Source organism: Triturus cristatus, chromosome 5_2 (assembly GCF_964204655.1).
Source record: "Triturus cristatus chromosome 5_2, aTriCri1.1, whole genome shotgun sequence".
Taxonomy (NCBI): domain Eukaryota; kingdom Metazoa; phylum Chordata; class Amphibia; order Caudata; family Salamandridae; genus Triturus; species Triturus cristatus.
In genome coordinates, this window is record NC_140588.1 from 173866681 (window position 1) to 173881282 (window position 14602).

Genomic DNA, 14602 nt, shown 5'->3' on the forward strand with positions numbered 1-14602 from the left:
AGATCATACTTAAAAGCTTTGAGTGCATGAAGCTCTAGATAGTTGATGTGGAGACATTTGTGCTTGTTGTCCCAGAGACCCTGAATTGTGTAATTGTGGAGATGGACCCCCAAACCTGTGAGATGCATCTGCTGTTAGCACGACCTGTGGAACAGGGTAGATGAAAGGCCGCCCTTTTGATAAGTTTTGTGGGTTCCAACACTGCAGAGAGTGATGGGACCGGCTGTCTACAAATACTAGCTCTGTTAATTGACCCTGTGACTGATTCCACTGACAAGCTAAGCATTACTATAGAGGACGCATGTGTAGTCATGCGTGAGGCACTATTGCGATACAGGACGCATTCATTCCTAACAGTTACATTAAAGTTTTGGCTGCTAAGGTTTCATTAGCTTGAAACAGAGTTTGACGATTGCGAATTCTGGCTGTACTGGGAGAAGCTAGAGCTATGCCAGTGTTGAGAATTGCACCCAGATAAGAATGTATTTTTAAGGGCTGTAAAGGAGACTTTTGCATGTTTACTGTGAAGCCCAATCAGTAGAGTAAGTTTTGCATGGTCTAAGTGTATTTTAGACACTTTTGATGTGTGCTGGCTTTGATGAGCCAGTCGTCTAAGTGGGGGAGGTGTGGATTTGTTGTCTTCTGAGAGGAGCTGCTGCTACCACAGCTAGACATTTGGTAAACACTCTGGGTGCAGTAGTTACTCGGAATAGAAGTACTTGAACTGATAGTGTTTGCCTGCTATCTGAAATCTGAGATATTTGCGATGAGTTGGATGGACAGGAATGTGAAAGTATGCATCTTTTAAGTCTAGTGTGTACATAAAATCACCTTGTTGTAGAAGTGGAAGCACCTGTTGGAGCGTTACCATATGGAAGTATTCTGACAGTATGTATAGGTTTAATGCTCTGGGATCCAAAATGGGTCTCAAGGAACCGTCCCTTTTGGGGATTAGGAAGTACAGAGAGTACACCACTGAATCTCGGTACTGTAATGGAACTGGTTCTATTGCTCCTTTTTCTAGGAGAGATTGCACTTGCTGTTTGCATAACTGTAAGTGATCTGACAACAGTTTGTGAATGCGAGGTGGTATGTTTGGTGCATTGGTGGTAAGCTCCAGGCTATAACCATATTGGATAATGTCGATCACCCATTTGTCGGTTGTTATGGATTGCCAAATGGGTAGAAATTGTAGAATTCTTCGCCCAGACAGGTGTAAAGTGATCAGGGCGGAAGTGTGGGCAAGTCACTGTTAGGGGAAGGTGTGTTACGGGGTGTGGCGCCTTTACCCCTACCCTTGGAATTGTTTCCTCTATACTTTCCTCTACAGAAACCTCTAGAGGGAGAATTGGGTATTGCTTTTGTAAGAGTAAGCATTTGGGCCTGAGGATGTTGTTTTAGACCCTGCTCTGTAAAAAGAGTGACAAAAGGATCCTCTATTAGATGGGGACTGGAGCGCTCCCATGGTCTGGCCTCCTCAGTATCCTTTTTCATTTTTTCTAGAGATTGGTCGACTACAGGACCAACCAGGTGTTTTTTTTGTCAAGGGGGTGTTTATAATGGACTGTTGGACCTCAGGGTTAAATCCTGAAATCCTAAATCATGCATGCCTTCTAAGGAGAATGCTGGTATTGATCTACCTAGATGCAGTGTCAGCTGCATCTAAAGCACATCTGATTGATCAGTTAGAGATTAGTTTTCCCTCTTCCACTAACGGTTGCGCTTTAGCTTTGTGTTCTTCTGGAAGGCATTGGAGTAGCTGCTCCATTTCATCCCAGTGTACCCCGTCATACCTGGCTAGTAGGCCCTATGTGTTTGCGATGTACAAGTGGTTAGTGGCTTGAACAGCTACTCGTTTTCCTGATGCATCAATGAGCTTAGATTCATTGTTAGGGGGAAGTGTATCACCAGAGGTTTGTGAATTAGCTCTTTTGCAAGCAATGGCCACTACTAGGTAATTGTCTCTTGATACACAGAATTAGAAGGTGAGGGTTTGTATTTTCTATCCACTCTTGGAGTTAAAATATGTGCTCATACAGGGTCTTTAAAGATATGGTCTGCATGCCTCACCATGCCTTTAAGCATAGGGAGTGATTTACTGGACTGGCGTGAGGACTCCAGTGTTTCAAATAAAAAGTCTTCTTCTAAGGACTCTTTATGTAAGGCCACCCCATGATATTCTGCTGCCCTAGCAATAAGTTGTTAAGCCATATTATCGTTTGGAGGTAGGTGAAGGCTTCGCAGGATAAAGGTCTGGCTGAATACCTACTGGAGGGTCAAAGTTGTAGTCATTCAATGGGTCTAAAGGGAAAACGGTGTCCTCATCAGTAGGATCCCTATCAAGATCTGTATGTAGCGATCCCCGAGGCGTTATATGTAATGGATACTCAATTATTAAGTGTGGAGAAGATAGTGGATGTGGAGAGGGTTGTGGGGCAGGATAAGCAGGGCTAGCAGCCATGTCCTCCTCCTTTTTAAGAGGAATCTTGTAGGCAGGGTCCTCTGAAGGAAGTTTACGATTTGATGGTGTTTTAGCAAAAATGTCCTGCATCAGGGTGATGGAGAATTTGTTGACCGATTTGTTATGCAAGTCAAAGGAACAAGGAAACACATACAGAAACAATACATTCGACGGTACAGTGGAACGGTTTCGAACTGGAACGCAGCAATATACGTCCGAACCCGATAGCGGAAAAAAACAAGTTTAACAATGGAGTCGATACCCATGTGCACTATCACCGAAAGGAGGAGTCACCTTACCAAGTGACTGGAAAGACTTCTGCGAAGCAAAACAACTTGCAAACATCCGAACCCAACACTAGATGGCAGGAGTATGCAAAGCATGTGTATCTACAGCATACATGCTTCGAACAGTTATTTATCTACAACACTTTTCTTGCCTCCACGTTTCTTTTTTTTTTTTTATTCAGACTCTTTGGACACTTGTGTAACACAGCAGTTGGAAGAGGAACAATTTCCCTATGTATGACATAGAAGTCTGAGTTTCAACTCGGAAGCATGTCTTTAATAAGACTGTCGTAGAATTAAATGAAACCCCTGGAGGCCCCTTTTTGACACAATCTTTTAAGATGCCAAGCGAAATCTGCCCAACCTGTATTTTGCGTACCCGGTTTTGTAAAGTTCTAAGCTTTAAATTGCAGTGCCGAAAGCCATAAAATACTGGCACTTAAACATAATCAGCTGTATCACTACAATATCACTACACAATTGTACTATCCAGTGTAGGCTGTATTGTAACCTACACGCCACTTAAGAGCTGAAATCCGCCAGATTCAGTTAAATGGCTTATTATGAAACTCAGAAATAGCCATAGGAATGAAAGGTGGTTGTAACATCGCCTTACATTTACGAAAGAGTAATCCAGTGACAAATTCAGAATTTCGAACAAGCGGTGAACATAAGTTGGTGTTACTATTACGGCTGGTAAAGCACAAAGTAGCCCACAATTTAAACATCACTAAAAACTTAAATATGTCCAATACCGGACACACAAAATGAACATGCACCTTGCACATGAGCCTTATGTGGCATAGTGATTCTTGCACACGTTGCACTTGACACTGTGGTTGCAGAGGGTCTTTACTTTAGAATTTACAGTCCTCATATAGAACGTTTACTAATATCGAAAGAAATACATTTGAGGTTTAATTTAGAACCAGTCTTCACTAAATGAGAGATGTGTTTAACATAAATGATTTAGAAAACAGTTTTTGATATGATTAATAACATGGCTGTCATGTAATAAAACGTATAGGCTTCATTACAACTAAAACGATTTACAGTTTTAATGTGTGGTACTTTGATAAGGTATCACTGTGGTAACATCCCCAAATCTGTGGGGTATGTCTCCCAAGGCACATGTCAAAAGGGCTGTAGCTGCAGCTTATCTGTTATCAAATAAACACTCTGCTCCAAAAAGTTTGTTTTAAGAATTCATAACTGTATGGATTGTTTTATTCTCAATATTTTGCTTTCCACGGGAGTTCACTAACAAACACTGAACCGTTTTGCGGAGAAGAGCACGTAATTCTGAGAATCGACACTCCCCTGACGAAGGCCTTTTAGGCCGAAATGCATTGGGATGATGATGATGATTGAAAAGGTTATACCCGGGAATGATGCATTTTGGGAGATGAAGTTTAAGCAAGAAAGCAAAATATTGTGAATAAAACAATCAATACAGTTATGAATTCTTAAAACAAACTTTTTGGAGAAGCGTGTTTATTTGATAACGGATAAGCTACAGCCCTTTTGACCTGTGCCTTGGGAGACATACCCCACGGATTTGGGGATGCTACCACAGTGATAGACTATTAAGCTCTTTATCAGGGAGCAATACCCAGGAGCAAGGCACACATGACAAACCTAGACCACAGATTTAATGCTGTGCACATTCTATCATTAAATTGAGTACTTTGATAAGGTGAAATTTAGTAACGTGTAGTTTATTTTTAAATATCTGCTTTACTTAATTGCTGGAGCCTTACACACGATTAATAAATGTGTGCTATATTATCTGTGTAACTGTTAGGGATATCGTTCTTAGCTTTTACTGATCCTTATGTATGTATGATATTAGTACAAGTCAAAGGATAAAGCTGAATCATTCAATGTATGCTTCAATGTTACATATATGTACTTTCAAAAATAGTACCTAGTCGCACTTGCTATTGTGCAATTTCATTGCTTACTGTATAATTTATGCACTATGAACTAAAAGTACTAAAGAAAGATTATATACATATGTTTAAATGCGCACACGTATATTAAATATGCATCATTGATTCAATGTCTTAAGGTGTCAGTTTTTCTCTAAAAGCCTGAACCCTTGTCCCATAAAATCTACTGTTCTGTATTTTGCAGACTTGCTTTTCTTGCAGGTTCTCTCATGAATTGCTAGTGTAGAATAGATGCATTACTTAGAACAGCAACAGCTACATGTCTGGGAAACAAATAAACTGCGAGCACATTAGAAACCTGTGTACGAATAATGGACTATTGTGCTCAAGCCTGAACGTGTGACTAAGACTGTGTTCCCATGTCCCGTGTGGAATTTTTCTCCACTGTTCCAGTGTGTACCATGTAAATCCACAAAGAGATTGAAACAAATACAATGAACTTCCATTGATGATGCAACCAAAGGGAAGTTGCAGACGGACCACAGATTATAACTTATCGTTTGCTCTGGCTGAGCAAGGAAGATGACTTCAGACTTTATTGCAGACAGCATGCTGAGCTTCTTTGATAAACCCCTTTCTGCAGACTATGCAGAACTTTCCTTTGACTCTGCCCTGAACCGTTTCCCAAATCCCATTGCCCCTTGAATGGACTCAAAGACTTTTCTTATGTCTCGTCAATTCCCCCAAGTGTGGTTTAGACCAAAACGTATTTCCAACCTATTGAAGACTCTTGACTGAGCTTCCGAAATGCTACTGCCAATATTGCTTGCACTCTTTTGCGTAATCCCTATTTTTTATATAGTTATCTGATTTCTAAACTCAGAGCCTTTCTGCCCTTTGACCTGTGCCTGAAGGACTTAGCTTGGGAATGTATACTTAGATTGTGTTCTAAACACCAAGTGCTTATGTTGTTATTTTGTATTGCAGCTACAGAGCTCCATGTGTACCCAATTTTTGTCCGCCTAAACTTCTTTAGGAGGCTTGGCCTCCTTGTTGCTATTTTATACTTCTATAGTATGTTCTTCAGAGTGGTATATTTGAATCTGATCTCTAACTTGTATTAGAACATTGGAATGTGGAGCACTCCATTGAAGACAATGAAGTGCTTCGTGCTTCTACGGGCCGGTAAATGCCCGCAAAGCAACACTCCAATATTGTTTTCACAAAAGCCTCTCGGAGCCCGAGGGGATTTAAACCCCATCGGGCTCCGAGAGGCCTTTGTTAAATGTTCTAATAGCCTTATAGCCCTTCATAGCTGGGCTACACCGGCTATTAAAGTCCCGCTCCCTTGTTAAAGGCCCGTGCCGAACGCTGGAGTGGGCCTTTAATAGTCGGTATAGCCCGCTGCAGCAGGCTATAATAAAACACCCTCGAACTTTACTACCGATTCCTGGTCCTCATTGTTTAGCCAAATTGGTTGCACTGTTATGTGTAATCAGGCTAGCTGGACAAGAAATGCTGACTCTCTCATCAGTGCAATGCATAAATATTCATCAGAGGACCAAGCTAGCAAGTAAGTGAGAGTAAATGATCCAGTAAAGGAGGTGAATCCTCAACCAGTGGGCCCAAAAATGCAGCACCAAATCTACTGAATCACTGCTATCTCCAGTAACGGGGTTTAATATGTTTCATGTGATTATTTCGGTGTAATTACTTCAACATTAATATTGGCAGATTAAATATCAAAGTAAGTGTTTTTAGTTTTACATTTCTTTAAAAATGTATTTCAGATGAATAATTCTGTTTGCATACTATATGAATTTCGTTATTTCCTGTAGATGGCAGTGTTGCTTCAGCTATACAAATCGCTCTTTTGTTTTTATCTCCCTTTTAACTTCTTTTTTTGCCCTCATATCACCTCCGATGAGCACAAACCAACCTTTGACCCCGAAAGCGCTTGGTATCTTGCTCGACTTCAAACACGTCCTCTGGACTGCGGCTCCTTATCTCAACCTCCCTCGCCACTGCTTCAGGAAACTCACTTATTGAGGCAGGAGTGTAAAGAACTCTTCTCAAAACAAAGACGGATGGAGAATGTGGTGGCTACTGATCAACCATACTGCACTAACGGCGTAGCTATTTTGTTCAAGGCAAACTCAGGAGTAGAAAGAGTGAGGTACAGAGCAGACCAGTGTGGGCATTGGATAAACCTTGCAAACCAACTGATGGGACAGACTTTGCCCTGCTACTGAAGGTAGTCCAGGCCAAACTTCTCCCCTTGATAACTTATGTTAGCGAGGCGATGTGGGAAAGAGACGCTAAAGAGCTGGATAGCACGCAGGTTAAAGCTTATAGAACAATGTTCTGTCTCCCGCTTTATACATCACCCGCTCAAATAAGGCTGGAGTTCGGCCTTCAAAAACAAGTCTTAGCCAGGTATGGTGCATACATCATCTGCTGGCCTAAGATAAGAAGTGCCACTACAAACACGCTAAACTATCTGCTGTGGCACGACATAGAACACAGGGAGTTCTCTCAGCTAAATAACCTTCCCTTCCAGCAAATCAAGCTGGGTGTGGTAGATATTAACCCCCAGATATTGTAGACAATGGTCCTCCCAACGTATCACTCCCAACGATTGGGGAGCCTGTCCATTAGGCAACAACGGGAACAAGCATGTCTTGCCCCAGTTTACTTTGAGCCCCGACAGGCGACCAAAGACATCCAGCAAGGCGGTCGCTCCGTGCAGTGCGCCATCTGCGTCTGCCAAAAACATCAGCAGATCGTCCGCATAAAGGGATATATAGTGGGCCTCCCCCCTTAGCCATAACCCAGCATAGGAGTGCCCCAATCGGCCATGAGCCGCCAGTGGCTTAATGGCCAAGGCGAACAGCAATGGGGACAGCGAGCAGCCCTGCCTCGTCCCCCGTCGCACCCGGTAGGGACCGGAGATGGTGGCCCCCGTCTTCACGCGGGCTGTGGCGTCATTATATAGCAATGTGGTCCAGCGTACAAAGCCATCCCCGAAGCCAAATGCCTGCAGCACTCGAAATAGGTATGGCCACTCTACGCTGTCAAAGGCCTTTTCTATGTCGACCGAAAGCGTTAGGGCCTCTGGGTATTCTTCTCGGTCCACCTCCATTACCCGCAGTAGACGCCGAACGGAGGTGGCCGTGCTACGTCGGGGAATAAAGCCCGCCTGATCTGGGTGTATCAGGGCAGTCATGTGGGTCAACAGACGCGATGCTAATATTTTACTCAGGATTTTGTAGTCCACCGTCAACATGGAGAGCGGGCGATATGCCGCCCGAGTACTAGCATCTCCTCCGGCTTTCAGCAAGGGCACTACAATCGCCTCTCGGGCGGAGGTGGGCAGGCGCCCAACTCTCCAGGCTTCACTGTAAAGGGCTTGCAGCTGCGGAGCCAGCAACTCCATATATGCTGCATAAAACTCGACGGGCAGCCCGTCCGTGCCTGGGGTCTTTCCTCGAGCCATATGCTTAATCGCGGCGCGGATCTCGCCCAATGATATGGCGTCCCCTAACTCTTTCCCTTGCTCCGGATCCAATCGGGGCAGCCGAGCCGCCAATAAAAAGTCATCCAATTCTCCAGACGCATCCTGCATTGTGCTATCATACAACCCCTCATAATAACTGGGGAACTGCCTATTAATCTCTCTCTGGGAGTAGACCGGAGTCCCTCCTGTCACATCCAGGGAAAGTATTGGGGTACCTCGGGCCGCTGCCTGGTCCATTGTAGCGTCACCAGGCAGGGGTTATGGTCTGAAATAGTTTGCCAGATACTCACTATGCCGCATCAATGCCTGGGCATCCGGTGAACACAATACGCTATCCAACTGGACATGTAGCTCATGCGGGGCTGAATATAAAGAATAATCCCTATCTGTTGGATGGTGGGTCCGCCAAGTGTCAACCAACCCCCAGGTGTCCTGCCAGGCCCGTCTACTGTTAGCCACCCTACGGACAACTGACTGAGCCAGGGGCGAGTGGGACCTATCCAGACCGACGTCAGTCACCGAATTAAAGTCCCCTCCCAGCACAACCGTTCCCGTCAAGTATGATGCTAGCTTCCTCGACAGTCGTGAAACGAAGGCAGCCTGTTCTATGTTAGGTGCATACACACTGCATAACGCCACGTCCCTCCCGTCCAGTCGCCCCTGCACTGCTACAAACCTTCCCTCCGGGTCCACCAGCGTCGTCAATGGCTGAAAAGGGACCCCCGCCCTCACCCAAATCAGGGCCCCTCGTGCAAACTTCGAGAAGACAGTGTAAAACAATTGGCCCCTCCAGCGCCGATGTAATGCCTTCCCTTCCGCCTGATCTAAGTGAGTTTCTTGTAGGAAGGCCACCTGTATCCCCCTCCGCACCAAATATGCATGGACTTTATATCTCTTTGCCATAGAGGTGAGCCCCCTCACATTCAAAGTTAAGAATCGCAATTCAGGTGGGGTCCCCATCTAGTAGCCTGACCAAAATCAGCCCTTTCCTGACCTTCCTAGGCACACTGACATTACCCACAAACCTTATAACTTCCCAACTCCCCGTACTCCCTCCCTCCCCCAGAACAGGTGCTAAACCGCAGTTACCCATCCAAATACCACCCCAATTAACCAAACACTCTGGTAGCCACCAGGGTCTCACAACGTCCGTGAGGGTGAGGTGGTGGCTCTGTGCCAGACGGGCTTGTCGACAGTCCCCTTTGTGCATCCATGCCCAGTCTCTGTGAATCATCCCCCGGCGTCCCTCGCCCCTCAGACCGCCCGCCCCAGCATCCAGACCCCCTCACCATACTACACCCGCATTCTGCTGCTATCTACTTACAGACCCCGTGTGACACGGGGCGAAACCCCCCTCCCCGGCTGTCTCCCGCCCTGTTCCTTTTACCATACATGGTCGGATAAACTTGGTTAATATGTCTATTCTACCTAAACTTACCTTCTTGTTTTATAATATTCCGTTATTCTTTGATAAGAAGGCCTTTTCAAAAATACAAGGGAAAATCAGGTCTTTTATTTGGGCAAGTAAGAGCATACGACTCCCCTGGACAAAGTTAAGAAGGAGGCTGGAGAAAGGAGGTCTAGGACTCCCAGACATACGAGTTTATTGATGGACTTTCCAGCTGAAAAACAGAATGCTTCTCTTCCACCGGATGAGACATCAGTGGGTGTCATGTTCAGTGCTATGCTATCTGGATTACCAAAGGAAGGCTTTTTATAAAGGTTTGGGGTGCCCAAATTCTCCAAAAAGATTAGACTAAAGGGCTTGCAGGAAGCTGCTAAAGTGTGGTACGGGGTCAGGCTAGTTTTAGGAATCTCATATTATAGCAGGTTGTCCCCAATATAGGATTCTCCGGAGTGCCTGCTAGACAGTCTAGCAAAACCTCTAAAGCAGAGTGGCATAAGCAGGTGGGGCCAGTTGCTGGAAGAAGGGCAGAGGCTATCTACAGACACTTGGACCAGGAGGACAAATGGGGTGCTCTCTAGGTTCAAAATCTATCAACTATTACATGGCAACAAAGCTGAATTTTTACTGGCGAGTACAGTTTGCACTGAAGGAGAAGCATAAGGTTTTATCCAGGCAGCAAAGATGGATAAGAACAAGTTGCAGATATTTGCGAGTGAAACATATTGAATACGCACATGATGGGAGGTAATATAGGAGGAACATTTTACGTGACTACTTTTGTGAGTCGACTTTGCGTGGTAGAGAGTGGTAGTAATACAAGGAGAATATTTTCACAGAGAAGCAAGATAGGTCAAAAGGGCTCAAATCTGCAACACCAGACAGCTGAATAAGTACAATAGGGGATGAAATACAAGTTGCGCGAAGACAAAACAGCGAGTGTCCTATTAATGGATGTGGGTCTATCAAGTGGCATTTAGGCAGTTACAAGTATATGCTTTTTTTAATAATTAAAAAAAAAGATCTCGGGGAACAAGTGAAAGCTGGACAGGAGTAGTATAGGCATTTTTGCTGGTTTTGACACTTTTTTTGAAGCACCAGTGTGTTTGCTTTCTTTTTTTTTTGTTACGATTAGCAACAATTCCCGCTTGGACCACGAAACGTATAGGAAATCATGGGGGGGCGGTGCCTGAAAAGCACCTGACAAGTGTGGTCTTTTCCTTGAAAAAAGGAGTGTCAAGAGAGGCTACATTTACATCTGAAATTACACGAGGTCTATTGCACTCAGGTTACCAATATTCTTCCAGACATTGTACTAGAACAAATAGTATCTAACCCTGTTATATGCTTACTAGAATTGGTTAACCCCTTCCATGCTGCGCAGATTCCGCCGCTGTGCTGACGGAATCTTGCGCGGGCGTGGTCATGACGGAACGGTTCCGTCATGAGCACAGCTCAACCGTGGCTCATGACGGAACCGTTCCGTCATGAGCACCGAAGGGGTTAAAGGCCTTCAACTAGCTAACCAGAAGTTTGTGCCTGTGACCCTGCTAATAGCAAGCCGAAGGGTGTCCCTCCACTGGGCAGCAGAGTTAAACCCACCAAGAAGAACTGGATAATAGATATGACTTACTGTAGCTCCCAGCTGGAACTGTTTGTGAAATAGCTACCTAGAGCATCGAGACCGAAAGATATTTAGGGACCCCTAACAGCATACTTACTGGCACACCCGAACGAAGATTATTGGATGACGGGGAAGGGAGGCGTCCATGGTTACAAAATCATCGAATGCAAAGTAACAATACTGTATGTGCACTGATAAAATGCTACGATTTCTCTAACACATTTCTCGTATGACAAGTGGAGGTACATGGGTGAGTTACGTTGATGTCCTAGTCATATGTTGATATATGCTGTATTGCCGTAACTGTTTTGGGAGTCTAGTAGGAACAGCACATTGATAATTGAGGTGAGAAATGACTAAAGTTTTGACAGTATTTTTTTGGAAAGAAATTAAGATCATGTTCAGATATAATGATCCTGATGGTCCTGATCTGTGGTATATGAAATTTAGATGCTTTAGTCAATGCTTGGATGTTGTCGTTAAGATGTAGGGTTTCCTTTAAAATGCATTCCAGGGACTTGGCCGATATTTCTGCATTCGTAAAGATGCAAGCATTCTCAAGTGCTTTCGCCCAGGGATTAGGGCTGAAAGGAAAAGAAAAAAAAAATCCCTTGACTTTAAGGTACCTCTGATTCATCCATTGTTTAATGTGATCCCCTTTGAGTCTTGAAAGTGGAAATTACCGACGATGAAAGGCATATCTGGATGTGGCAGGCATATTGCTGGAGTGAGACACAGTTCATATTGAATGTTTCCCTAGAGGTTCAACAAAATGTTTAAAAGGTTTGGTGCCAAAATGGCGCCCCACTGAAAACCACATTGCATGTGGACAGGTTCTAAACAAGACTTTCCATGTTTAAGCAGTTACGAGTGATCACAGATACGAGGGGAACCATTTTAATACAGTGGTGGCAAAACCCATTCTGTGTTGAAGAGTGTGTAGGGGTATTATAAACTCATCTGTCACACACTGCATTTAGGAGATATAGTATGCCCTTTACCGAAGTTTCTGTGGATGTCATCAAATACATTTAGAGTAGCATACTTTGTCCAGAAAATCAAATCGTTGCCTAGCCAGTAAATACTAAATGCAATGTTTTTACAGTGAGGCCACACCGGTTTTCATGCTTTGAATCAGTAAAGGGAGACCAAACAGAAGGTGGTAGTTTTAAGCCAGAGCAGGATCCAGATCCTGCTTCTTCAATAGGGGTCTAATTTGTCAAACATTAAGACATTCTGGAACTGTGCCATTGTGAAGAGAAGAGCTTGTCCGTTTTATAATTGATGACATATCATGGCTCTCAGATTAAAAGGAAGCTATTTTTTGTTTCAAATTAGCTTTCCTGTCTATTTTTTAAGGCTGCCCCCAGAAACTGCTTTTTTGTAAAGAAGCAAAGAAATATATATTTTTAGCCTAATTTCCACATTACTTTACAAATAAAGAGTAATAGTCAAGAGGTGGTAATCCATTACCACTCTTGAGAAATGAGAACATGGTCCCCAAAGTTTGGTCTGGCTCCTTCTTCAAAGACGTCAGCCCATCTGTGACTGAGCACAAGTCATATAGATAGGGGATAGATAGGGGTCAACCGATATTTCATACAAAGTATAATGGATGTCAATGCAGTGAACATCTTCCACACTTTAGCCTGTACCGTTTCTCCTGCCAGAACGAACACACAGCACCTAAATAAACATAGCAAGGGACTGTGATTTAGTCATATTACTTAAGATGCAGAGTTATGTGCTGTTCCATCAAGACCTGACTAGTATCACCAGATTAGGTAGCAAACTAATGGCCTTGCTATTCCAAAACAACTGCATTTTGGGTAAAGCAAGAGATATTTTTAACCCAACATGCATTACAGATTGTTACATGTAAATTTATACTATACCTGGAATCTGTATCGGCTGTAGAAATTAAAGATTCCTGAAATTAAAAAAAAAGATAAAAAATTAAACATCAGTTTAGAGATCAACTATCTGGCGGTCATTTAAACAGGCGGCAGAGCACAAAGGCAATGGTGACTGTTCAGATGGGGACAAACTGACATTTTTTTATTTTAATTTTGTTTTTTAACTGTGACTTTTTGTACAACAGAAAACTTAGGGGGGAGCCTGCACACTATACATGGAAACCATGTATATATGTGAAGGACTTTTAAATTAAGATACATTTAAATAAATTAATGGATATATCCAAATCAACATTACAGATAATTACAATTCTATATGCGCTATATATAACCAATACTTTACAAATGTAATGGGCACTGTGTAATGACTCCCAATGTAATACTGTCCAAATAAACAAACTGCCATTCCTGCACCATATAACTTGTCAGAACTGTACTTTACTACCAGAGTAATTTTTCACTTCAGGGTTTTCACCCACTACCTCTGCGTGTTGTCATGCCTGAAATGAGTCTTATTGGGTTTTACTGCCCTGCTAGCTATCAACAAAGGTAACGCATGATACACTGCCTAACCATTTCAGCGTACTTCTGGCTCATTACCCGTAAATGAAACATAATACTTGGAAAAATACTCACGAGAAAAAGGTTTCCCCATTGGACTCTTCCCACTTCTGAATTGTGAAATCCAACTAAAAAGGATCAAGTTATCCTCTTTAACTTCCCACAACACCAATCTGAACCCCTTTAAAATGTAAATGTATTGGTATTGTGCATGTGCCAGGACATCTCGCCAGGGTGGCCGGCCATATGAGTTTCTTGGCCCTAATCTTTATAACTGGTATCATGCCCACTTTTCGTCCTTGCTTCAGGTGAGTAGGCTAGGGCTAGGAATCCGTCTTGGCAGACATGCGCTTAAATAATCTCTCGCCTACCCCATGAACCTACCCAAGGAGAATGTAGAGCATGGCAGACAGAACAGCTACAACATCATTTCAATTGATTTTTATTTCCCTATATGGAGGGGTTGCCCGTACAGGCGTGATTATATCAATGCCTACGCAGAAAATACAAATTTATTTGGCAACAAATATTGTGCGATTAATACAGACACAACTGTATTATATACCAGTACTGAACCTATTGATGCCTTGAAGTTGGTAGCTACTTTTTACAAGAGAGGTCAGCCTCGTACTGTTCCCATTATCCCATGCTTACAGAAATGAATGAGTGAATCTTGAATAACAATTACTTCATGGTGGTATATGAGGGCAGAAAAAAAAAACAATTACTTCATTTAGCAGTCTAGCGATGGGTTCATGCAAGGTGCCCTCGTATGCAAACTTGATCATGAGTTTTCGCGATTATTTAGAATCTGAATCCGAGGGCTAGAGTACACACGGGGAAGGTCATCTCCTAGAGTCAGAGTGGAAAGGGGTACTCGGTAGGGATGTCCCCTGTATCTGCTGCTATTTGCCATGGCCATGTAGCCTCTGGCAAATC

The 14602-nt window shown here is 43.4% G+C and overlaps 1 protein-coding gene across 1 annotated transcript in view; it reads right to left on the reverse strand.

Annotated features, from left to right (window-relative positions):
• Positions 1 to 14602, reverse strand: part of CYB5A (cytochrome b5 type A) — a 133045-nt gene that overhangs the window by 4692 nt on the left and 113751 nt on the right. The window contains exon 4 of the mRNA XM_085606940.1: positions 13082 to 13116. Within this exon, the coding sequence (XP_085463066.1) occupies positions 13082 to 13116 (35 nt within the window). The remainder of the gene's footprint in view (positions 1 to 13081; positions 13117 to 14602) is intronic.